Source organism: Nuphar pumila, chromosome 16, assembly GCF_984573655.1.
Source record: "Nuphar pumila chromosome 16, dmNupPumi1.hap1.1, whole genome shotgun sequence".
NCBI lineage: Eukaryota > Viridiplantae > Streptophyta > Magnoliopsida > Nymphaeales > Nymphaeaceae > Nuphar > Nuphar pumila.
This window is the reverse complement of record NC_143264.1, coordinates 71,606,512-71,633,469: the sequence shown is the minus strand read 5'-3', so window position 1 is coordinate 71,633,469 and position 26,958 is coordinate 71,606,512. Positions and strand designations below refer to the sequence as shown.

The 26,958-nt window shown below is 37.5% G+C and overlaps 1 protein-coding gene across 1 annotated transcript in view; it reads right to left on the bottom strand.

Annotated features, from left to right (window-relative positions):
- Positions 1-23,309, bottom strand: part of LOC149813514 (regulator of nonsense transcripts 1 homolog) — a 42,295-nt gene extending 18,986 nt beyond the window's left edge. Inside the window, exons 1-21 of the mRNA XM_089991435.1 lie at positions 22,606-23,309; positions 18,790-19,041; positions 18,500-18,670; positions 18,181-18,231; positions 17,874-17,966; positions 17,643-17,738; positions 17,095-17,145; positions 16,886-17,004; positions 11,812-11,920; positions 10,974-11,096; positions 10,796-10,867; positions 7,451-7,522; positions 7,257-7,323; positions 6,432-6,574; positions 6,283-6,354; positions 6,041-6,169; positions 4,922-5,077; positions 4,697-4,810; positions 4,466-4,564; positions 4,297-4,374; positions 3,200-3,334 (exon numbers count right to left, since the gene is read on the bottom strand). Coding sequence (XP_089847561.1) covers positions 3,200-3,334; positions 4,297-4,374; positions 4,466-4,564; positions 4,697-4,810; positions 4,922-5,077; positions 6,041-6,169; positions 6,283-6,354; positions 6,432-6,574; positions 7,257-7,323; positions 7,451-7,522; positions 10,796-10,867; positions 10,974-11,096; positions 11,812-11,920; positions 16,886-17,004; positions 17,095-17,145; positions 17,643-17,738; positions 17,874-17,966; positions 18,181-18,231; positions 18,500-18,670; positions 18,790-19,041; positions 22,606-23,127 — 2,724 coding nt within the window. The 5' untranslated portion in view covers positions 23,128-23,309. The remainder of the gene's footprint in view (positions 1-3,199; positions 3,335-4,296; positions 4,375-4,465; positions 4,565-4,696; positions 4,811-4,921; positions 5,078-6,040; positions 6,170-6,282; positions 6,355-6,431; positions 6,575-7,256; positions 7,324-7,450; positions 7,523-10,795; positions 10,868-10,973; positions 11,097-11,811; positions 11,921-16,885; positions 17,005-17,094; positions 17,146-17,642; positions 17,739-17,873; positions 17,967-18,180; positions 18,232-18,499; positions 18,671-18,789; positions 19,042-22,605) is intronic.
- Between the last annotated feature and the right edge of the window lie 3,649 nt (positions 23,310-26,958).

Below are 26,958 nucleotides of genomic sequence, written 5' to 3'. Positions count from 1 at the left end.
GTGGATGTCGAAGAAAGAGAAGAAGATAATTATGATTATTGATGTTTCATGTTTTATTAAAAAACTTGTTCTTGTGAGATGTTTTTGTTTATGTAATATGCAAGTATGACTCTTGTGGTATGTAATAAAGACATAAATGCTTCATAATGTGATTTTACGTATGTAGTTGGTACAATTCATCATGATTTCATGTCATGTGATTTTTTTTAGAATTTTTACTGGTTTTTTCTTATTTTTCTTTATTTTTTTGGATTTTTGTGAATTTTTTATTAAAAAATTGCGTTACGTTTACTATACGATACGGTGTTACTATTGGATCAACCGATACGAGTAACGATACGCTACTTACAACCTTGCCTGCAAGTTTTCTAGCGTTGCACATTTAACATTTCCCCTCCAATGAAGTTTAAACACACAATAATCTCAAATCATTCTTATTGAGTACCAAAAGTTTGTCAAGTTTGGTCTGATCAGGTCATCAAATGTTAGATTTAGTTTTCGCTGATATGTTCAAAATAGCCTACTTACCATCTTGGTAGGCTTGACCAATGTCATAATATAATCAAAATTTTGGAGGACAGATAAAAACAATGGTCAAATTACAAGTGCAATCTAAATTGTAAAATAGTTCCTAAACATGTACTTGATTCAATATTGAGATACCTAAATTGCAAATAAGCCATCCTGAACCCATACTAAAAGGAAAGATCTAGCACTTGATAACCTCATTTGTGAAAAAAGTAATCCAACTTAAGTTGGTAGGGCTCCCTAGTTGAATGGATGATTTAGTCATAATCAACTGGAAAAATAACCAGATCCTAAATCAAAGGCCAAATCATATAAACAAAATAGGTGCAGCCAGTAACAATCACCCACCACCTTAGAGCATCACTAAACAGAATACTGACACTACAAAAGAGTATTGTTTGAACATCTTCCTCGATGCCTCAAAATAACATAAGAGAACACCCTGTCAAGTTTGTTTTTCATAAAAATAGCAAATTGTGCCCTGTTTGGAAACTCAGTGTCGGAGGGCACCAGAGTGGATCTGGGGAATACCCAGTGCCAGCGACTGTTTGGGGAGGATGGAAAAACAGGAAAAGAGGGAATGGGGGTGGCATTTGCCACTTCCAATTCCTCGTTTCAGCTACCACCTTAATGAGGTGGTAGTTGCCAACTATCACCCTGGTTCCCACGCCGACAGAGCTTCTGACTAGTCCAGTTCCTCTTCTGATACCCTTCCAACGTTGTAAATGCAGCATTAAAGTGGCATACCAAACAGGCAACCGGTTGGAAGTGGTAAATCCCCATGATAGTTATACCAATGACCCAAAACATGCACATGGATTTGCCAAAACCATGAGAACTATGGATTCCTTATGTGCATCCTTAGCTGACACCGACACCGAGTTTCCAAACAGGGCCCTAATGTTGCTTTCTCAACATGTTCATAAGATCAGGAAGGTGGAGGCAATGAGAGTCAACACGATGAAATGTCAAGGACCCAAGGTTCAGTCTTTGACAAAAGATTAGAAAACTGGGCTTGCGTAGCGAATACAATTAATTAAGCAGTTTCCGCCCTTTCCATCTTTTCAGAAATATGGTTCCTGTTGAAGACACAAACCTCAAGTTTGCAAGCCACATGACTACAACTGGTTACAAGGCAAACCACAAATGAACTTGAGAACCTGAAGAGTCATTGTAAAATTTAGAATTTTATGATTAATCTGAGATGCAAAGATAAATTTTGAAGCAAGTTTGTAGCTTCAGGAATGCTATGAGAATGGGTGTATCACGATGTGTCTGTGTCTTATTGCATGAGCGTAACAGCAACACTTTTACATATTTTGTTATTTTGAAATCATTCAGAGCACTCCAATAAGTTTCTAATACACAATCTGAATGATGGATCTAGATACAGTATGTACATCAGAATTTGATAATAATTATAATCTTTTGTTTATTCCAGCCACTGTGTGATCCCATGGGCGGTCCTCGCAGAGATTCCAAGGCCTCGTCACTTTTATTGCTATGTTTTACTTTTTCATCTTTCTTTGAAATGTTTTATTTTCCTTCCCCCAACAATATGTTTTCTTCAGACAAAGCCTTCCATCTCTTGGTCTCTCTTTCCATTCCTGAATCCTAACAAAACAAAACTTAAACAAGCCTGCTGCACCTAATAAACACTGATGAATTTGAACCCATCATTGTGCCAAACACCAACAGGGGAAAGAATTTGCATGCAAACCTCCCATATTGAATATCTGTGGATTTCTCAGGTACAATTGTTTTCATCTTTCTTTGAAATGTTTTATTTTCCTTCCCCCAACAATATGTTTTCTTCAGACAAAGCCTTTCATCTCTTGGTCTCTCTTTCCATTCCTGAATCCTAACAAAACAAAACTTAAACAAGCCTGCTGCACCTAATAAACACTGATGAATTTGAACCCATCATTGTGCCAAACACCAACAGGGGAAAGAATTTGCATGCAAACCTCCCATATTGAATATCTGTGGATTTCTCAGGTACAATTGTTGTTTTTGCTTTATATGGATGTTCTTATATCAAAATCCAATTCTTGACATGCAAACTACAAAACCCTAACTGTCCCATAATCCGAACCAACCTAGATGATTTAGCCTAGCACATCACCATTGGAAGATTCACCCACCTGTCGGACTGAATTTACCATGTCAAAGAAGGCTCACTGTGCCAAAAGGTGGAGATGCCAGTCAACTACATAGATGCAAATCTCAATTGCTAAGTGGAAAGCAAGAGAAATGCAGAACAAGCAAGTTTCTAATGGAAGACATGTAACTTTAGTGATTATATTATAAAAGAGGAAGTCAACAACAGCATGTTTTGCACTCAACAAATATAGAAAACAGACTTGTTCCATCGATTAACTGCCTGAAGCACATGCAACAACAGTAGATATGACATCCAAGTGAGTTGAAACCATTACTATGAAATATGAATTAAGCTAAGTGTATATTAATACCAAACCCCACAATGTACATATGAAGTAGAAATTATTTACTAAAGAATTAGATCAAGATGATAAAGAAAGCCTAAATCAAATGAGTTGATGGCCTGAGCGGCTGAGCCAATTACACAATAATTCAGTGACTGAGAAATGAGGCATGTTTAAGTACAGAAACCTTCATAAACACGTGCATACAGCATAAAACAAGATACCTTAAAATGTGTCAATAAGCCATTCCACAATGGTTGCTTGCTCAAAACCTTAGGGTTTCCCAAAATTACAATCCCATAACGAGCCCGGGTAAGAGCCACATTTAATCTACGTGGATCATTCAGGAACCCAATGCCCTGTGTAATTGTTAGCATCAAATTGAAAAAGGTAAGTTCCACAAACACCAATTTGCAATGACAAATCAGGACAAAATATCAGCCATATATAGTACACTCAGAGAGAAATCTGTCCATATAGTATCCCCACATCTGACATAAACATCGAAAGCAGTTTGAAATGATAGTTGAGTGTGTGCATGTGTATGTGTGTACAGTTAAACTTACAGAATTCCATTGCAAGTGTTTTTCTTGTAAAGCACCAACTAAAGTACATTTAGTATTTCATAAGATGGAGTTGCTCATTTGCAATACTAAGGAACCTTTTTCAAATATTAAATTGAATGTAATGTACATCTATGAAATATCATTCACTGATTGACAATCCACTACAATGAATCAACATACATTGGTTAGAACTTAGAACTATAAAATAATTAGACATACGGTTTATACCACTTGTAAACCAGTGTACAATTCAGTTACTTTTATCAAATAACAAATATAAGTATTTAAATGCAACATAGGGCTCTAAAATGAAATAAGGTAAAAATAGTGCAGTTACATCAAATTATGGGATTTTCCCATTTCAGCTATCATATTACATCATTCTTAACATTAAAACGATGCAAAAACATATATTTTTTTAAAACAATTAAAAATTTTAGATGATAGGTGTCTATAGGAAAAAGTTAAGTGGAACACATACAAAAATGTGTTTCCCAGGCAAAGTAAATGGGTTTCTCATGTGATGGGAAACAATTTTCTCGCTCGAAGGGAAATGTGTCTCCCATGAGTTTCCGACATGTTGGGTTACACGTTTCTGAAATGATTTCCTAGGAAACGGGTTCCACACATGCAAATAGAGTTTCCAATAACCCTGAATCAGACAATTGATTGAGTAACAGAATTAAGATGAAAGAAATGGAATAATGAAATACAAAATGTCCCAGAAGAGCCCCAAATCAGTTTCAAAGATGCACCTGATGCTCATTGCTCCTAACACAAGATAATATTATGTAATCCTTCTCTCTTCCTTGGAAAGAGTCAACACTAGCAACCTGCAGAAGAAATAGGTGCCTGAATAATAAATTTCCACAATAGCTACTGACAAGTTCAATTTTCTAATGTTAAAAAAAAAAGAAACAAAACCTCAATTTCTTTGTATAGCTGCTGCCTAAGAGCTCCATTCCTTGACATGTGATTCACAATATATGCTCGTTGCCCTTCATACGGTGTTATTACTCCGATCTTACAATTGTAAAAAAATAATAATATTAATAAGACGGTTCAGAAACACAAAAAAATAATGAAAAGAATCTGAGAATGATAAAAGGTAGAATGACAGCCAGTGCTACATATAAAGAGAGCAGAAAATTGGACCTGACTAGGAATTACTCCACTCCTCAAGAATGTAGTGACAATCTTTTCAACATTTGCAGCCTCAGTCCTGTTTAGATAGGATGTTCCACTTGCACTTATCTCTTCTTGGCCCATCTAAAGGAAATATATTTCAAGCATTAAACTATAAGGCACTACAATACGAAGTTAAAGCTGCATGATACCAAAAGGAACTGATGAAACTAAAGTGCTTCATATCCATGATACCTGAACATAGAAAAACATTGGACGGTTTGGAACCGGCCATGGAAAATCAATGCCAGGTGACTGCCGTTCATTGATAGTCACCCCATTTTGGAGAGTGCCTTCATAAAAGCTGTTGGATGGGAATTCCGACAGTGAAGGATGCATACGGTATTGAACCTGCAATCAGATACTAGAGTAAAACACTAACAGAAACTAGTCTTGAACACAATCCGCTTGCCATATTTTCTACATCTTCCAACATATGTTTGTTAATGCCAAAAGTGAGCATGCACAACAAGAGCAACTGATATCAATAAGCCTGAATGGTCCCATACACCGCTCAAAAGAAACCGAATGTCAGATTTTTTGAATAGAAAAAAGAATGGCTAATATGCATTTTACCCTACAACCACCATATCAGATGTTGAATATAATCTCTAATATGAATATGCTTCTGCATGTTAATAACCAGAATGTAATATGTAATTTTCCACATTGCCCAAATATTAATTGCACAAAAGGAGAAAGAGACACTAAGGCTGGTGCTTGAACTGCTATATTTATTATTTTGCCTTGAAATTTACATTCTAAACCACCAAACATGCTAGACAATCTAGGCATAGTTGGCAAACCCGGCAAGTCAACTGGGGAATCGCCCGAGTCGACCCGGATCGGAATCCAACTGGGTCACGATTCAGGACTGCCGATCCACATGCAAAAACAATGTTTTTTTATGCATTTTGTGATTTTAATGCATAATTCCCATAAAAGAATACTTGTTATAAATAATTATATGTTTCTAAATCATAAATATTAAAAATTATGTATAACTGAATACTTATATAGCTTAGTCATTGATGTCATGTGCTAAATTTAGTGATTATAGTATTATACAATATGAATTTTGATTTTTTCCATATCTTAACACTAGAAAATGTATAGTCCTAACTCATCCGAGTTACCAAGTTGACCCACTGACTTGCAAGTCAAGGGTTGGGTGATCCGACTCCGAGTCACGAGTTTGCCAACTATGAATCTAGGTATTTAAGCATTTGTTAGATTATTTCTTTTTTCTTTTTGGCCAAAGCCAAAGTGATGCAAATAATGAATAGCATACAGAAACTCCATCAAAAGAATCACCTGTAACCTAAATGGCTTCACCCCAAGCAGCACAAGGCGCTCAAAAAGTGATTGTGCAAGACCAGCACGAGCTGCCTTCTTGCACATGATGACTGGACCAAGCTGGCAATGGTCTCCAACAAGAACAACCTATTTGGAAAATATTAGAAAGAAGAAAAGATCAGTAGATGAAGTAAAAATTTCTGAGAAAAAAACATCATTTACTGCAGCGGTTGAAGAAAGAGTTACTAGTTAACATCTACCTGCTTCACACCAAGAACCAGAGGAATAAGGCACTCTGGTTCTGTTGCCTGAGTAGACTCATCAATAAGAACCTGAAAAAGCATTCAAAATGTTAGGATGCACACGACAACAAAACTATAGACAAAAATATCAAAATGCAGCTACAAACCTGACGAAATCTAAAATTTGATAGGCGTGGATCACCAGCACCAACACAAGTGCAACAAATGACATCTGCACTCTGGGTTATCTCTCTCTCTGTTGCCCTCTTGAGAGCCTTGTACTTTTTCTCGTCACTGCTGGAAAGCTCTCCTGTTGAGGGATCAGTATTCAGTAATAAACTTGATTTTATCAAGACAGCCTAGACAGAAAACAAATTCCTGGGCCGTAATAAAAATTTAGCTTCTAAAAGGCAATGGACAGGAGAAAACAGATGTTTATAAAGCCAAAACAGCTCAACCAAAAAACTTTCCCCCAGTCATTTTGAAGTATTAGAAATGGAATATCATGTGTCCGGTATTACCAAAGATACATACTGTATTTACAATTGCAAATCAGTAAAAAAACACAACATAAAATATCGCAAAGCTGATATGGTAACACACCCACCTACATGGCCAAAAGAGACCAGTTATACATTCCATTTTTAAAGGAATTGTACAATCATACACTACATAACTAGCAAATAACCACATAAAAGCAATATTAGAACATCCTCAATCCATCGCAAACACACTACAAGGATGCATGCAGTACGTCAGATGACATAGATGATCTTAAAAGTTCTTTGCACCAAAATTTGGAAAAGAGCACATATGGAATTGCCAAATAAGATAAAAAAGAAACTGAGTTTTTAGAGTGAACGTCCCCACAACTGAACAACTATCGATATAAATTTGATATAAATTACAGGTTCCACTACCACAAAACTGGTTCATGATTTTAACAGAATAGGGTGCTTCAAGCAAAAGTGATTGGATTCAATCTACTATACCTTGTTCATCCTTCAGCTGCTGAAGCTTATGAAGCTCACTCTTTTCTGATGTATCAAGGTGTCGGACCTGGCACAATTCAGAAAGAACAAGAAACTTAGTTTAGGAACAGAACCTAGAAAATGCAACCAATCAAGATAGGGGTTGCATATTATCGAAAAACATATTCCCAAAAAATGTCAACAAACGAGAATACCTGATAATGCAGTGTTAAATGTTCGACAGGTGAGCTTACAGCTTCCCTTGATTTTGCGCAAAGCCTAACAACCTGAAAAAAATGACAGAACATAACTACCAGAATTTCACATATGTTCACCAGGCAATAGTAACAATTAAGCATCAATATGAAACAAAAAACACACATGCCACTGCACCTGACTTGAAACTGTACAGTGACAAATGAATAGAAATTATTCCTTACGGAAAAAAAGTCATCCTTATGGAAAAAAATGAACAGGAAATGATGTTACAAACTAAAAATTCAACACCTCGTCTCAACCCAGAAAGAGCCAAATTAATTTAGGACTTTACCCCGGATAAGAACAAACTAAATGCCATTCAACCTGAAGAGGATTTGACTCAGAAAAGAAGTCATTAACCAAAGTTCCAAACCCAGTAGTATATGGTCAAGGATTTTGAACAGCAACTACAGGACATTATCTGATAATAACAAAAACAAACTAATAAAGTAACAAATTGACAGGAATCATGTTATCAAAAGAAAGAGTGGAAATATGATATTCCATTGTGACTTGGACTTAATTTGGGACTCAAATTAGATCCATGCTGAGTGGGATCAAGAGCCTACCAAAATCTTGTAGGTCCTTTAGATGAAACTGATATGGTCATGAGTCAATCAATCTTTCACCAAATTCATATGATTAAGCCCATCAAGTTGGAGATGTGTTTTAAATTTTTAATAATGTCTAAGACTCTAAATCCTACCTCTGTCTAGCACTCTAACCAAGTGAAAAAGAAAAAAAACTTGACAAAACATTTAGCAGACTCTTTTTCAACTTGCAGACCACCAAGTCTTTCAGAAGCATAAAGCCAAGTTACCAAGCCCCATTTTCGGCATAAAAATAGGAGGAAGTGGGCAATTATCTTTCAAAATTCATACAGGGTAAACACAAGGAAAACAATTTCACCTCACAGCATGCCTTTTATACAAAATAAGACAAAAGAGGAAGCAAGGAGAACCAAACCAGAATAAACTGTTAAAATAATAACATGAAAAGTTCTTTGGTCAAATAGAGATGCAAGGATACAACGGAAGCAAGGTCAAAGAAGCATTCAAAATCCAAAACAAGTCATGTTACTGGCCTTAAGACATCTGCCACCATATTGTCCCCCTCTATGGCCCCAAACAATGACCATAGTGTCTTCCAACACCTCTCAACCCCCTCTACCCTACACAAACATTTGAAAATTTTGCATAACCCTACTCCTCCATTATAAAAGCAATAGCCTCCCCAAAGTATCAGTAATTTTAAATATTCTCGATAGTCCATAACTCATCACCAGCAAGTAGACAGAAACATCCTCATTCCAGGAAACTACCTATAACCCCAATACCTATGTGGAAAATGGGTCTACAATCAGGAACTCCAAGCCAAGATAGCCAAAAAAGACACAAAGATGAGTTCCCCTGTAGATGTCTTTGAACAAACAACTCAAATCAAACAAATTCCAATTCAACAGAAACTTGATAAGAAAAGGTTTATGCTCTATGAGAAAGAGCTAGAGGTCCTAGACTCCTAGTAGTATGAGAGAAGGGAACTATAATCCTTGAAGCTAAGAAGTCAGTAGCAAGATAAAATTGAAAGTCGAGCTTCAGAATTGCACAATCGGTTGTACACTAATGATATCTGATAAAAAAGATTTCCTAGCACCTTGGTCCACCAACCCCTCCTTCCAATAAAAAGTTCGCTTACAAAATTACACAATCTGCAAGGTAAAGCCTCTCACATGAAGTCATCTATGGATAGACATGATGATATGCATTCAATGATATTGCTGTTTCTTTCCTTCTAGTCAACATTTTTTGCTTTATTCGCACTCATTTGGATTGGTCTCTTGATTTAAGGCCACAAAAAGTACAAGCTTATTTTTTCCACAATCCAAATAGTTGCTTTGGAAAACAGCTTTTCATTTTGAATTAGAATTGAACAAACTATGGTAGTCATATCATCCATCTATATACAATTTCATTAATGGTTATCGTAAAGGTGATAAATGATGATAATGTCACCATAAATAAACCTTACACAAGCATATCATGCTATCAAATTTGTGAAGAGAAGGGGAGGATTTTAGAAAATTAAGGAAATAAAATCATTTCTTGCAAAAGTGCAAGTAAATAAATTTAGTGAGCATTACTATAGATCATAGGACTTTATGACTATTTGTTTAAATCTTCACAAATCTGAATTTGGAGCATGGTTGCCAGTCGAGGAAGCGGGAGCGGGAAGCGACGCACTTTCAAAATTTTAGAAAGCAGAAAGCGTGGGACGACTTAGAAGCGAATCACGAACCGTCTCAGAAGCGACCTAGGAAGCGAACCGGAAGCGACCTAGGAAGCGAGGGGGAAGCGAAAAAAAATGAAAAAAAAAAAGAGGAAAGCGAGGGGGAAGAGTGTTTCCCATAAAAGGGAAGTGTGCTTCCCCAAAAAAAGGGACGCTTCCCCTACACGTTTCGGAAGCGTAACGTTTTGCGCTTCCGAAACGCATATCGGGGAATCGCGCTTCCCCTATTACATAGACGCTTCTGGTAACTCTGATTTGGAGTAAGGAAATAAATCAAGATGTGACATGCATCTGAACACTGATATATATAAAATTTGAAATTTGAAAATCTATTTCACATATAGAATACACAGTGCAGTTCTATGGAAGACAAACTGCACAACAAAAATACATTATACTGCTTCAAATGAAAAGAGAGGGCCATCATGCAAAATATTCCAGAAGACCTCGGAGTTTTCTCTCTATAGCATCCACAGTGATGCTTTATCACATGCTGCTGCTTTTCTCTTCATAAGCAAAAAAGAAAATATCTTGTTTCACATTCATGCAAACCCCAACCCTCGCATACATGTAGAAAGGAAAAAAAGAATTTGCATGAAACTAGATAACAATGTATATGATGCTTGATAAAAAGGCTGCCTGAAAATGGTAACTTCAACAAGCTAAGGAAGAACTATTCAGTTAAAAGGAAAGGGAAATTCATTTGGAAATACAAAAAAAAAAGGTAGAAGCCCATCAAAAAAAGACAAATGTCATTGCCTCCACTTGATAAGATTAATAAAAGTAACCAACAGACGTTAAGAAGAAAAATGTAAAAAAATAAAATCAATATAGCAGCAAATGGATATCAATTTCTTCAACCCCCCTCCAAAAAAAAGAAAAAAACAAGAAAGGAAACAAATAGAAGAAAAAAGGATTGCAGGCATTCAACAAAGAGCACATATTGAACACAAAGACAAACACATCTTTAACCATGTGGCATAAAGTTTTGAAAAACAAAGCAGACATGTCATTACCTTCAAACCAGTTGCACTGATCTTCTCAGCAAGCTGATCAACTGCCACATTACTTGGTGCACAAACTAAGACCTAACATCAAGTGCATATCAACAATAATTAGATGGAAATCCAATATAACAAATTAGGCAAACCAAAGCGCCAGGATGATAATAAAATATGTAGGACGATTGCTTACCTGACCTTGCCCCTGTTTGGCCATGTGATACACAATAGCTGCAGAAGTGACAGTCTTTCCTGTGCCAGGAGGACCTTGTATCAAACTGACTGGCTTCTGCAGAACACTCTTAACAGCAAAAACCTGTGATTGACAAGATGAATCTATCATCCAACATGTCCTTCCTATGAAAACTTCAAGCTTTTGAATCCACCTTAAACTTCTCAGAAGCAGAAGCAGAAGAAAACAAAAAAGACAGAAATGGAAGCATGACTGTCAAACAGATACACCAACACCTCCTACCTCATTGGCTTCTTCCAAGAAAAAAAAATAGTACATTCACATACCAGAGGATGAACTAAAAAGAAAGGAGATCAGTATCACTTAATAGAAAACAAGAATGGCTGGTAAAATAAACATGTGGAACATATAGAAGACTGACCAACATGGACATTGTACGAAAATGGCGTACCAAAGCAGGATCTTTGGTAGTAAAAAACAGAAAACAATTATCACTAACAATAAAAGCAGCATAAGCAGACAACTTCTAACATAAAGCACAAAATCCAAAATAAACATAACTGACAAAAAGAGAACAAACCCGTTGCATCCAAAAGTAGCTAAAATTTCAACCTACATATTCTCGTGTATGTTCATAGGTGGCATGCATGGATTTGGGGATTGCATCACATAGTAACACACAATCACATCAATAAGACCATAACAACAAGCCTTGTTATACACTCTTTTCAAGACGGTAGCAAGAATCAGACACCAGCCCTATTACTATTGCCAGAAACACGTATTACGTGAGACAAACTTCACACAAAAAAGAGTAAAAAAAAGAAGATACTTATACCTGTGATGCATTTAAATCTGGAAGGCCTGGAGCACCAAAGCGACGAGGCAGTGCGTTACGAACCACCTGAGCCTCAACCTCATGGCCCAACAAGTGATGATATATGTACCTACAATTGCAATCAAATTCCATAGGGTGTCAGCATCAGATCTACAATTGCAATGTTTTTCTGAAGACAACTGAAAAAAGAAGCCACCAAGATAAAGCCCTACATTGATATCAAAGAAGTTTGACTCAACAAAGTAGAAAAATGCATTAGTGCAAATGGAAAAAACATGTCAGCCAACATGAAGTGATAAAAAAAGTTCCAATTACATTGCAGATGAAGCAAAAACCACAAATGGATGTCCTACATGTATTGAACACAAATCGATATTAATAAATACATACAAAATATAACAAAGAACAATTTAGTGATTTACAAAAACACTGCAAGTTTTGACATCTATACGACCACACATAATGTTTTAAAAATTACATTTAACCGCACAATATTTGATAGCATGTAGCAAATAGGCACCCGAGAGCACCTCTGTTAGCTTAACCATGGTTTGACAATGGTTAATGACAGAAAAAGACCCCCTTATCATTCAATTCACTTTCTTGTATACTGGGCTCCTCTTTCACCTTGCTTTTTCTGTGTATTACTATTTCACCAGCAAATCTGACAAGTTCTCCATTTTTCAGCTTATCTCATGCCTAAATCGGATGAGATTCTCCATTAGACAGCATATCTCACCCAAAAATCAGATGAGATCCCCATTTCCAGCATTATCACCCCGAAAATCAGATGAGTTTTGCCATCTTTGGCACAGATCATGCCCAAAAAATGGACTAGCTTCATCGAGCGTTTTTAACAGAGAGCAGTTGTACAAAACCACAGTTAAAATTTAAAACCCAGAACCAGAGAGACACGATGAAAATAATGGCAACAATGAAAGCAGTGGAAGATTTTCGGGTACTGCCTGGTGGAGGGTTAGGGATGCAAAGAACTGTTTTTCGACAGCACTTCGGGAGACAGCTATGTTGACGGTCCATAGACAGTTGGTAATACGCCAAAACTTGGCCTCACATCTTCCCCAATCACCCTGCTTTACATCTCCCCCCACCTAAAGCCCTATCTGTCTCACAATCTTCCTCCAAACTCACCAAAACTCTCATCCATCAAACAAAACAGCCATAAAGTGCTCGTCCTTTGCAGTTTCCGCCTGCGATCACTTTCTCATTGAAGATCTTTAGGGCTTAATCTCCCTCAGTGGCCCTCTCTTTGTTGGGGTTCATTTGCTTGTATGTGGCGATTCATCAGTTTTCTCTTCATTGTCCATAGCTATAGTGAAACTTGCTTACATGCAAAAGTGAAATGGAGGATTTTTTGGACATTTTGTCACTTAAGGGTATATAAGTAATTTTAATACGAAGATGATGGTTTCCATCATCTACAGTCAGCTGAGCCGTCATCTGAGATTAACCTTGCAAACCCATACTGTTCAACGTAATTTTTGAGTTGTTAGGCATGGATTTGTAAATATGCAAAAACTTGAGCATGTTTTGTAAATTATTCTATAATAAAATATATACTGCAAAGGTTTAACATACAAAACACATATACAATATATTTGGCAGCAGCAAAGGTACCATATACTCCAATGAACCAATTGATACACGTCTATGTTGAATGCTTTGTGGATCTGGCTGCACAAAGGTAGTCATCAAGTTAACAGGTTCTAATGTTGTACGCAGGTTTCAAAAGAATTAAGAGATAAAAAAGAATGGCCACAATGCAACAATATAATATATATATATATGTGTGTGTGTGTGTGTGTGTGTGTGTGTAAACTATAAAACCAATTTTATCTCCTACCTGCCCTATCTGGTTCCAAAACACATTGCTGGAGCTTTCCTAGTCAGAAATTGCAAAAGTATTCTCTATAGCTAAATTAGTAGAGAATATCTATTAGGTCAGGTATTTTCCATGTTTAATGTGTTTAGATAAATAAAGAAACAGTGGTTCATATTGCATTAATATTTATGATAAAAAAACTATTTTTTCTAAATTAATCTCATCCAAAACATGTTTTTTAGTAAATAAGCAATGACACACAACTACAAGGTCGGATTAATCAAAAGAAGCCAGAAACTATAATTTTATCTTAAATGGTTAAGACAATTAGGGAGCATTTGTACCCCACAGCAGCAACGCAAATGCAACACTCCCTTTCCCGCTTTTCAACGGAGACCACACCCTTCCTTGTCGAGGGGTGGTCTGACTATGATTCTGTGGAAGGAGGCTCCGCAGCAGGCCCGTGACATGCCCTTAGGAGGATAAATTGGTTAGCACCTACCAAGTCCTCTCTCGCTCTCTCTCATATCTAACTTTAAACTAGTCACATTAATGTGAACAGCAATCGACTGATTGAAATGGCTAGAACACTTTTAAAAGCAATGGCCGTTTTTTAAATAGATGCTCAAATTTTGGAGTAGAAAAAGTTACTTTCAATTTTCAAAGTCAAGTTAATAAAGTAAAACTTGCTTTTTTTTTGCAAAATGTGTTTTGTGATTTTTATCTGGTTTCCCTCCAACAACAAAGTTCACTCTGCCCCTAAAAGTAACTTTGTATGTTTCAAAACAATGTTTCTTTTGAGGATCCTTTGCCCATCTCAATCAGTTGAACGCTGCTAAGATTAATATAACTAGTTTATAGTTGGATTAAAACTTATATATACATATACTTGTAATGTGACTTTGCAAATTACAACAACACTTGCTTTAATTGTTTAAATGTGTTTGACTTTTTTTCCCTAAAAAACAGAAGACATGAGTTAACCTTAAAAGTAACTAGTAACTACATATGTTAAAAAATGCAACCCCTTTTAAGGACGTGGCTTTTTCATTCTAAATCATGACTAATCCTATAAATAAATAAATATATGCATACATATGCATTATATATAGACACACAGATATATATATATATATATAGAATTATATTTATTGCAATAGATCGTAGGGAAAATTGACTTGAGATCTCATGATGCATGTTGTTTTGACTCAATCAGAAAATGTAGGTGTATTTAACATGGTCAATTTGCTACAGATCGACCCTTAGATAGCGTTCTTCAACAACAACAAATAATTCATTTTCTAAATCAAGAAATTTGTAATATCTATGATCATCAGTTGTACGATCGCCAAAAATTACCAAAAAATAAACATAAAAAAAAGGTTAGGTCGATGTCCCTACAATAGATCGAGTATATATACATAAATATATATAGGGAAAAGGAACCGTCCACGACTCCAACCAAAGGGCTAAAATCTACAACCGATGATGATATTAAGTCAGCCAATATTATCAGCAATTTATCGCTATATTTTCAAAATATCACAATAATATCATGATAATTTTTGAAAAACTCATTTTTTAATATTTTCCACATACATTTTCTATTTTTTGTTTCTTTTATATTTTAAAACCATCTAAAACTTATTTATTTATATTTTTTGCAAGAAAAATCATGCAAGACCAATGTTGTATGTATCGTACTGCATCGTATGATATGTATCGTTACTATACAAAACATCGATACGATACGAAGTGTATCATACGATACAGGGTTAGCACATTTAAAAAATGGACAAATCGTAATTTTCCAGTTTTGGATTTTAAAGACCTCTTGAGGACCGACTCCCTCATTTGTGTAGAAGCCATTAGAGAGGTATCCACGCACCCTAAGACTCGTGAGAGCGATTTGGGCATCGATCCGTGCGCAAGGGAGAGGGATTCTATGGTTTGCTAAAGTAAAAGTGCATTTCCACCATTTTTCTACTCAAGAAAGTGGATTAAGGTAAAAAAATTATTAAGTAAAATTACAAAGCTACCCTCCAAAAAAAAATCGCCGCTGGGGACGTTGCACCCTGTAACCTCCCACCAACTTATTGTGAAAATTAGAGATTTATATCAAAGTAAAAATCAGGCTACACACTCCAACAAAGAAGGCATTAGATGATTCAGCATGGCAATAGGGCACTCAAGTAAATGAGTAGAAACCGATTGAAAATCAGGTGCAACTATTGCCACAATATTTTGGTTTATGTAATGTGAAAGTATGAGTCTTGTGGCATACTTTTAATTGCAAGATATTTAATATTTTGCATTGTTCTTGTGAGACAGTTGATGTTTGATGATGTTTTATGCAGTTGATAAAGACAAATTATTCATATATGATTTTCTTGTTGTATTTTGTGCAATTCATCATTGTTTCATGTGTTATGATTTCTTTAGAACTTTTGCTAGCTTTTTCTGAATTTTTAGAATTTAAAAAATATTAAAAAATTGTGAATTTTTATGATACGATATGTATCTTATTTTGGGCCCGACCAATACGGGTAACGATATGATACTTACAACCTTGTGCAAGCCTATTATTTTCTTATCTTTTATCCTTGTGCAAGACTATTATTTTCTTATCTTTTATATTATTATTTATATTTTGTCAATATTTTTAAACTCCCGAGATTTTCCAACTTTTGAAAATCTCTCCGAGAAATACCCTCGTTGGTGACTATGATCTGCATACTCCTCATCCATTAAAGTTGACCATTTATTACTTTCATTAAAAACACATCACATTTTTTGGCACAACTGAACCACATTTGTGAAGGAGGCTACACCATATTAAGAATACTACACTTATTTGGAATTAAGCATAACATATATATATATATACTTCTGACTGGATGATATCTAAGGATAACAATGTCCTAGATACATTTAGGACTAACATGCACTACTTCAACGATAAGCTGGGCATAAGTTTAATCCACATTCACCAAACAACCATACTCCATTGACCTATAACCACGGTATACTTGTTACTAAAGTTGCAGACCAACGAAGATTTTCACATTAGACAACAGCAGCAGGTCATTTCTTCTAGTCAGACAAAGCTTGTAATTGAAGCCATTCATGACACATATATGCCAAGCATAAACACAAGTAGCAAACACTTATTAGGTAGGCGAAAACATCTTTTGAAGCAATGAGTGGTGGGAGGAAATATGGAAATTAACCCACCCGCTGACACTTGTTTCATCAACAGCAAAAGTCTTCATTGCTCCCTGCATACGATCAAAGCTAGTGCTCTTCCAAACAAAATCTACGCTGAAACCATGGTTGACATCAACCGGAACACCCTAGAAAATATGGCAATGCAGTCAACCATGTGAAACAAGAAAACATCTGCACCAATTTATTCCTACCATAGAGTAAAACTCAATGCATACCTGACTAGCCCGAAGCTCAAGAGCAACCTCCTCTTGTGCAGTCAGCTTGATCTAAGACAAAAATGACTATAATTAACTTCAAAAGAATTTGAATCACAGTCACAAATATCGGTATCAGCTATATCTCGGCAAGGCTATTTCTCGCGATATTATAGGTTTGGTGATAAATCTCGGAAAAATCTTGGGGCTTAAAAATATAATAAATAACAAAAATAAAATACATAAATAATAAAAGAACTAAGTAAAAAATGTAAAAGAAAAAAGAAACATATTTAAAATGTCAAAAATAAATCAAAACAGTAAAACTAATTGATAATATTGTGATAATATCATGATATTTTACCTATATTTTAGTTTGTTGAATTTACAGCAATAATATCACAATATTTTGAAAATATAGCTGATATCTGTGACTATGATTTGAATAAATGACAGATATTAGCAAGTCAATACCAATGCCATGAAAAATTTTCTCATTTGCAGAATTAGATAGCAAAATCAATCACAGAATCAAATTATAGATAAAAATGCTGCAGAACAAAACCTACCACATGCCCCACAGACTGCCAAGCAGGATGGGCTGCATCACCTGAGTATCGCAATCGCAACTCGTCACCAGGTACCAAGCGCAACTCATTATCTTCCTGTTGCAATGCGAGATAGTTGATAAATTGTCAAAGACAAGGTCACAGGACATTGTGCACAAAGAGATTGAATAGCCCACCGCCAAGCAAGAAAAAATAATATTAAATAAAGTACATAATATTAGACAACACTACCTTTGGGAAGATAAAGTATGCAACACGCTTCTTGTTAAGGCCAATGTCCCAACGAATAGTAACATTGTCCTTACTTTGTGACTCTTTCATCATCTACAAATTTATGGGCAAGTGCAGACAAAAAATTAACTAAAGTCAGTATTTGTTGAAGAAGCTGCATGCTAGTAAATGAAAATTTTAAAGTTTTGCACAGCATAATTATCCAATATAAAAGAATAAGTCTTCAAGTGAAGAATGCTTGAAACACTATTGACCAGAATAAATGAGATCAAATAACTGAAAGCAAAAAATTAGGCAAAGTCCATACTTTATCGTAATCTGCTTCCAGCTTTACAAGCGGCGCAAAAACATTTTGATACTGCAAAATGGAGGCCACTCCACAAGTCAAATTCAGATGAAACATTCCAGTAATAGAAAATATGAATGAAAAAATCGGCATCTAAGTTACAAAGACACAATGTCTATAAAAGGCATTGGCATTAACGCTGAAGAATCAAATAATTATAAGAGGAGAAGGCGACCTAAAAAATATATAACAGTACATTTTTAAGCTACAAATTGCTTTCAAACCAAATATATCAACAGAATAGAGCAATTATCAAGGTGTATCATGGTCACCCAGATACCTGGTAAGCATCTTCATACTTGAGGGCCACAGGTTGAGGTTCATCATCGACACCAGGTTTCTCTAGATCTTCAAGAGAAGCATCAGGATTTGTCTTCCAAAGTTCTTCAACCTTGTTTATTTGTTGAGCACTGATTTGGTGTGCTCTCAACTGCTCCTGCTCAGATGGAACCTGGGAATAACACAAAACGTTAACAACCATATATGTGCATCAAATCCATAAAAGCAAGGAAACAAAACCCCATTGAAATGCTTGACACCCAAATAGCCCAGAAAGAAAGAAAAGCATACCTTGACAAGCCATGGAAGGAAGCATCTGTCATCAATTAGCGGGCACCACTGACTCAGGTCCCAATTCATATCTTTCAGTGCATTGACATTCAGGCAAGGCTCCCTACACAAGAGAACCACAACACTCTCTGTCTTGGCAGAAATAAACCCTAGAAGGAATACATTTCTACAACCACAGTTATAGCATTCAAGGATGGTTTCTCCCAGTGGGCTGTCTTTGTGAAGGCAGACCTCCTTATGTTTTGCTCGAACCTGTCATACATGAAAAAAATGTCAAACATAATGGCTGAAAAATATAAAGTTGGAACCCAAAACCAAATCAACATCCCATGCTGAAAAATGCCCCTTTTCTATAGAACGGGAAAGCATAACTGGAATTGATGGAACTGAATATTCCATTCAGGGAACAAAAAAAATTAAATAATTTGTACCAAATTCATAAACCTTAATAAAAAGCAAACATAGCAAATTCAAAATTGGCAGATTGATGAAAAAAAAAGGTGCGCAAGATACTGTTCAAAATGACTCACAAAAGCCCACAATATTTTACAAAATAAACAATATCAATTTCACCAATGTGGCACAAAAAGCTGACAGTTTTCTATGGAACAAATCAATTCAGCAACTAATGAGTGATCAAACTGAAGCCTGTTTCTGATCAATTGACTCAAGCATTATATTATAATATTGACAATTTACAGCAAAAAAATTTGTGAAGATGCAATTGAATGCATTTTTCTTTGAACAAAAAAGGATCACTGAAGTCTTTAACCATGGAACTTTTGCCAAATGCTGTATCTACTTTGTAGATGTTTTGAATGAGATTAGTCATTCTCGTTTAATCAGTTTTTTTTATCTCTGCCAAGGTACACAAGTCCACAGTACATGGTAGATATTATTTGACCCAAAAGAAACAAGAATTTCATGAAGATTAGATAAAGAGGAAAAAGAAAGAGAAGAACCCCCAGATGAATGATCTCTGTCTGTTAGTCTGGCATCTAATTATTTCATCAAGCAAAACCAAGTCTTCAGGTCCAAGGTGCAGGGTAAAATAATCACATTTCTTAATCCAAAGAGAAAATTACAAAGAAAAAAAGACCACTAATTGTAAAAAAGTTTTACCAAACATCATTTGTGTGTTAACAGCTTCAATGGTCTGGGAAATATATAGCCTTTACAGATCTCTTCCTCGTACCATCAATGTCTTATGCACATGACAGGAAAAAAAATGACTTCTTTTTCACTTAGGCTTTGTTTGGGAGCCATTGTTGGGAGTGGTGATGACAGCAATGATGAAATTGGTGGATTTGGCAACAACATCCTCATGAGGACGCTTAGTTGTCAAAAGATGCGCCTAGGCTGGCTAGGCATAGGGCCACTGCCTAGGCTTATGGGTCTAGGCGGTAGGACCCTATTTTTTTACCTGGGCTGCTTAGGCTGTCCATGCCTAAGCTGCAGGTACATAATTGTCATATTTTTAAAAAAAAATTGTCTCTTTTCTTTCTTTCTTTCTTTCTTTCTTTCTTTCTTTCTTTCTTTCTTTCTTTCTTTTCTTCTTCCTCCCGCCCCAAAAGCTTTCTTTTTTTATTCTCTCCTTTTCTTCTATTTTTTTATTTTTACCTTATTTTTTTCTTCTTCCTCCTCCTTTCACTCCTCCGCTTAGTTGTCAAAGGTGCCGCCTAGGCGGCCTAGCCGAGGTAATCTCACGGTCTGATGCGCAATTGCACACACATATATATGTTTTCTGTGTAATTGAAAATAATTATATATATTAACATATCATAAATATATATTATAAATTTACAATATTATGTGTTTATATTATATATATATATATATGTGTACTTAATTCATATATAATATATAAGCATATGAGTTATCTATTTGACTGCTTTTATGTAATATAATTGCTTTACAGTGTTCAACAAGTTATTATTTGTCTATTGCTTATTGTTGATTGATTTTATGTTGTATACATGTTTGTTATTAATTTTAGTAGTTTGTTTACATATTTTGTATGTTTTTTTAATTCTTTTTATTTGGGGTACTGCCTAGGCCTCGCCTAGTCTTTTTAAGAGCTCGCCGCCTAGGCTCCGCCTAGCGCCTTCGACAACTAAGTGAGGACATTTTTGAAATCCACCCATTTATAACATCATCTCCCTCCCAATCGCGCTCCGATCGCTCCCCTCCCAAAACAGTGACTCCAATCAATGGAGACGCTTAGGAGTTGGTGAATCCCAATTACGGCTCCCAAATAGAGCCTTAAAGCATATACTAAAAGGCCATGGGCACATTTGGAAGTGGGAAAAAAAGGGAAAATCTGCACGAGAAATGAAAAACAGGTTTTTCTATGACATTCCAAACAAATGAAAGATTTTCTTATGAAAATTGTCCCTAGCCATGCATATGAAAAATCTCTCCACCTCCATATGTGATGAAATTTTTCATCTAGACTCATCTGTTGTTACTCTCCCCTCACTCTATCCCTTTCTCTTCATTGCTGGAACTTTGCCCTTTCATCTGCCAGCTCTCCCTTCCTCTCCTGTCCCCACCCTGCTCCACTATTACAACCTCCCCTATCTATGCCTCCTTCCCTTTATTCCTTCATTTGGTTGTGTGATGATAGGATTAGCTACTTAGATTTGCTATTGGAACTGTCATTAAACCCAAAAACCCTAGGTTTAGGTAAGGCGAGCAGGATCAGATTTTGAATTACTTTCGGTTGGATGGTAATCGCCGGATATAGTTTTCAGGTGCCAGAGGAACAACAAGAGAGAGAGAGAGAGAGAAGTCAAGTGTCTTGATCGAAGATGCATGGTCCACGTAAAACTAACCATCATCAAGTACTCCCTTCATCATCACAATGATGATGGAAGCACTCCTGATTCATCCCTGTCTCAGCCTTGCTCTGTTATCAGAACATCTCTTATCTCTTCATCATTTCAAGTTTTGGCCCTTTGGGGTGATTGCAATGCATCGTTGCTTTCATTTTCATGAATTCTTTTAACCAATATTGAGACCAATACTTGTCGGTTCTAATATATAAATGATGCATGAAAACCATCTAATCATTTAACAGATGATAATTTTCTATGAAAAATGTTCGTATGATTTGAAACAAGCTCAAAAATATCCAGTTGAAATTTTCTGTCATAGAAACAACTGTCACAGAAACAAAGGGAAATTTTTCATAGGAAAGTTTATCAGATTACTTTTCATATGAGAACTTCTCTTTTCCTATGAAATATGCAGCCCATAACGCACCAAAATTGTGGACATCCCCAAAGATTTATCTCAAACATATTTTCAGCCATCAGTTTGGCATCTACATAGTCACATCTAAGTATTCAACCTATGTTAATGGACCCAATTCTATCGTTTAAGTGTTCCCAAATTTTCTCCTTCGAAGTGCATAGTTTCCTTCTTTCCATACTACATATAAAAGAAATAATCCTTTCTTTTCTTCACTTATGGTGACCTATCTAGCTTGTAATTGGTTGAATTCAGATATTCGGACATTTCCTTTATTGCAATTACCTAATTCTAGAAAACTGTATGCATCCAAACGCACCCTGAGCCTGAGATGAAGAGAGTGAACAGGAGGGAAGAAAAAGGAAAACCTAGAAAAGCACGCACACAGCAACAGCGGTAAATTCGCTCCAAAGACAGAATTGCATATCTATCAAAAGAAAACATTTGTTCTAAAAACCCCAGAAAACAGAATGAAGTACGATAAAGGATAGGAATTATAAGGACGTTTATATTTCTTCACACGAAAAGCAAAAAAAGGAGAGAAAAAAGAAAACAACAACCAACCAGATGATTGACGATATGAGACCCGGACGTGTTGCCCCTCGAGTTGCAGAACCACTTGCGGCACGACGGCACATTGCAGCGGACGACACAAGCGGGGTTCTGCACCCCGCAGTACCGGCACGCATGCTCAGTGAAGTCCCCACCCTTGCTGAAATCGAACCCCTCGTCGTCCCCCGTCTCCTCGAAGTTCAGGCCGCTGATCCCCGCAGCGAGGGCATCCGCGACACCCTGGCTAGACCGGCCGCCCTTCGTGCCAGCAGGCCCAGGAGACGATGACAACGCCGTGGCGGCATCTGCAGGCAGATCTCGGTTGTTCGACTCGCTGGCGGCAGCAGCGGCCGCGGAGAGGTGGGGACCATCGGGGGACCAAACGGACGCCCTGATCGGCTGGCTCAGCTCCCTGAATTCGGGGTAGTCGTAGTCATCACCCTGCGTGTTGAATTCGAGGAAGGTGTAGGCGTCGCTGGTGTCAGGCTGCGACGCCGTCTCGAAGAGGTTGGGAACCACGGGCTGCGGGGCCATGGCTGACGGAGAAACCCTAGCTCCCTTTCGTTCTCCCTTCGCAGAGGGAGTCCGCTGATGCGTTGGGGTTTTCAGGGCGCTAGGGTTAGGGTTTCAAAGCCCTAGGGTTTTCAGAGAAAAAAGAGAGGGGAGAATGGGAAAAGAAGGAGAGGGGTGGGATGGAAATTGATCGACAGGAGAACGATGAATTAAGAGAAGGTTCCGCTCATGACGTTTCGGGTAATCGGATGACAGCTTGTTTTATCTCCGGATCCTGACCCGTAGATGTACTGAAAGGTCAAGCTCCACATTTTCTTGCCGGTGGTGCAGAAAAAATATCGGGTTCGACCGGATCTCCGATTCGCATCCGACTGGATCTCAAGAATAGGATCTTCATATATTGGGGTTGGCTCTGGACTACATGGTCCGGTCTTAATATTGGATGCTCACTTAATCGGTCGGATGAGCACTTGTTTTACCCCTGACCAATTGATGCACTAAAAGATCAAGTTCTGTAATCTTGTGAGGGATGTAAATAGTTTTTGTTTGGGTCTGATGTAGCCAATATCAGATCCAACTAATTGAAGTTGGATTCAGATGGAACAAAGGGTAACACCATATCCGACTAGACACATGTAACCGGATTTGGATATTGGTCGGATTCAGTTATGAAATCTTAAATATTATTAATTACACTCTGTTTTCTTTATCAAAACCAGCTTATCGGAGTCGGGATTCATGTTGGATTAAGGATTATGTCCAACCCTTTGATATCCCTATTTCTTGCTGGTGATGAAAAGGTGATCGGGTTCAGTCAGATCTCTAATCCAATTGGATCTTAAAATAAGATCTGAATGTATTTGGATCAGATTTGGAGTACATGATCTGACTCTTCAGATTCCGATCATCATGTTATATAAACCTTTTTTAATCCAGTATGCTCTTGTCCAATGCAAATCCGGAATCAACTCTGCTATGTCCGATCTCATTCTGATCCGGATCCATATTCGGCCAGTGCATTAGTATATAGAGTTGGGTCCGGATCTGCTATATGAACTGTATATCTGACCCGTTTGAACTATTGTAATCATAAATCAATCAATAGTACTTTTTGGAATAAAAGATTTCAAAAAATGAACGTGCTAAGAAATGAACTCGGGTTTTTTACTTCAAAAAGGGACCCAAAGTCAGAGACTCATTTCCTAATCCTCTTTTACCTTTCCCTTTGTTCACTACCGGTGTCATGGCTTACGTCATAAACGTAGGTCGTGAAAGGAACCTATTAACACAAGTACAACTAATTCCAATACTAGCATACTAGTGCTAGCCCAATACCAGCATAGATACAGTGGTATGCAAATTGGAAGAAGAAAAAAAAAATTAAGTCATATTGATGCCCTTGCAAGTAAACCACCAAGAGTTTACATTTAAAGTAGAGGAAGAGGAGTCACAAGTAGAAGAGAACAAAGGGTGGGTGAGCATGTGATTTCAACAGGTATTTTCTTTTCTTTGAAATTAGCACATATTCAATTGTCATACTAGTAGTACAAACATATTTAATCTTTTGTTATAAAACTTCTTCATCTTCATCTATATGACTTGTATATGCAGGTGGGCTAAAAAAAGTCATAATGCTTGAAAAAGTTATACCTTGCTTTAAATTATTGGTAAGTTGAATTCTTACATTGACTATTAGTGTCATGGGCCTATTTCCTTCAATAGGTCAATGCGGCGCGAGAGTCCTTTCTTACCACTGCAAGCCTACTTGTCGCTCGCTTACCAATCACGAAAGCTTATAATTAGAGTGCAAGAGAGAATAGAGAGAGAATAATTGCAATCACAAGAAATAATCACAACGAGGGTGAATAAAAGAAAGCTTAACACATTTGATTCATTCACAATTTTGCCTGCATGCTATTACAGTTCAAGTATACGGGTTGCCCCTTCAAGGTATTGATTCACCAGAACCGATCAGCTTACATCAGACTCAACAAAAGCAAAACAGACTCTAGACGCAACTTTACAATGTAAGTCGCAAGAGAACATGCCCCCCCTTCAAATCATGTGTCGTCCTCGGTGCCATCTGTTTCATGGTAAGCCCGAACTTCAACCGGGTAGCGGTTGTTCATTTGGAAAGTTGGCGCCCATATAGGTTTCGATGTTTCCTCCCACTGCACTAAGTATTTCTTCGCTTCGCCCAAATAGTTGACCTCGTGGCAAAGGATCTGACTAAGGTGCTTTTTGACCCGTTATGTTGTCGGGGCCCTTTGCATGATGAGAGCGCGTTGTGGCACGCTGCATTTCGGATCTTTGTCGTCTGGATGAAACTGCTTGAGGTTGCACACATGGAACACTGGGTGCACCTTGAAGTCTGGGGGCAACTCCAACTTGTATGCCAGCTTGCCCATCTTCTTTATGATGGTGAATGGTCTTTCATACTTTTTGAGCAGTCTGCGGTGCCGCCCGTGGAAGATGCTTGTGTGACCAAGATATAACTTCACCAATACTTGGTCCTTAACTTGAAACCCAACAGACCGATGCTGCTTGTCCGCCCACTTCTTCATTCTCTTTGCCGCCTTGTGTAGGAATGCTTTCACCAACTCATTTTGATCGTATCAGTCTCGAACAAACTGATAGGTGAAAGATGACCTTCCTTTTTCTTACGCGGCAAGAGTGTGTGGGGCCAGTGACTGCTGCCCTGTGGCTATCTCAAACGGGTTGTGGCCTAAAACTCGATCTTTTGTAGGTTGTAACAAAATTGTGCCACGTCAAGGCGCTTCACCCAATTTTTCTGATTGGCACTAACAAAGTGCCTAAGATATTGCTCAATTATCTCGTTGATGCGCTTTGTTTGCCCATATGTCTGCGGATGGAAGCTTGTTGAAAATAGCAAATTAGAGCCAAGTAGCTGAAATACCTCACGCCAGAACTTGTCGGTGAAGCAAGCATCGGGATCACTCACAATGCTCTTTGATATGCCACAATGCTTCACTACATGCTTTATAAACAACTTTGCAGGTAGGGGTGACAATTTTTAACACGACCCGCCAACCCGCTTCTTAGGCGGGTTCGGGTTTGGCTTAAACGGGTTCGTGTCGTAAAGGGGTCAACCCGCTTAACCCATTTATTAAACGGGTCGGGTTTGTGTTAGGGGTATGCCAACTCGCCAACTCGTTTAATAAACTTCAAGACCATATCCGCCATTAACCAAAAATGTAGGGAGAAAAAGGGAAGCACACCAAAACAAGTGGCCCCAACTCCCGAGAAGAACAAGTTTTTCTTCATGGCATTAATTTATTCTGCCCACAGTAAATATCAATCCACCGCCTCAAGGACGAAAACAGTGATCGTTATTATTATTTTAGCAACCAGGGTTAAATCCAAACCCCGCCTTGGGTTACCACATCTGACATCCCCCTTCCTTGAGCCAACATATTGAGTCTTGACTATTGAGACAACCCTCCTAGTAGGTTTTTTGCATTTCAGAGTCGCAGAGCGACGCTTCCGCCACCACAACCTGAAACCCCTTAAAATTTGCCACCCCTTCAACCGATAACCCTACCACCCTTTTTTTGAACCTCTTTCCGGTGCATGTGAGCAGAAACAACCATGTTGGGAGATATCACTGCAGTGAACCACGCACCACCATGGTCGCTCTTCAGCTCGTTCCCGAGCCCATAATCACTAGGGACCTCATCGGGACCCCCCGCGTGCTCACCCTCCCGGTGAGCGGCGTGACCATCCCCCACGGCCAGAACCACGTGGTCCACGATGCCTTTACCGGTGGCTCCCCTAAGACCGGCTTCTACAAGGACTCACTCGGGGACATCGCTGTCGTCCACGACGCCCCTA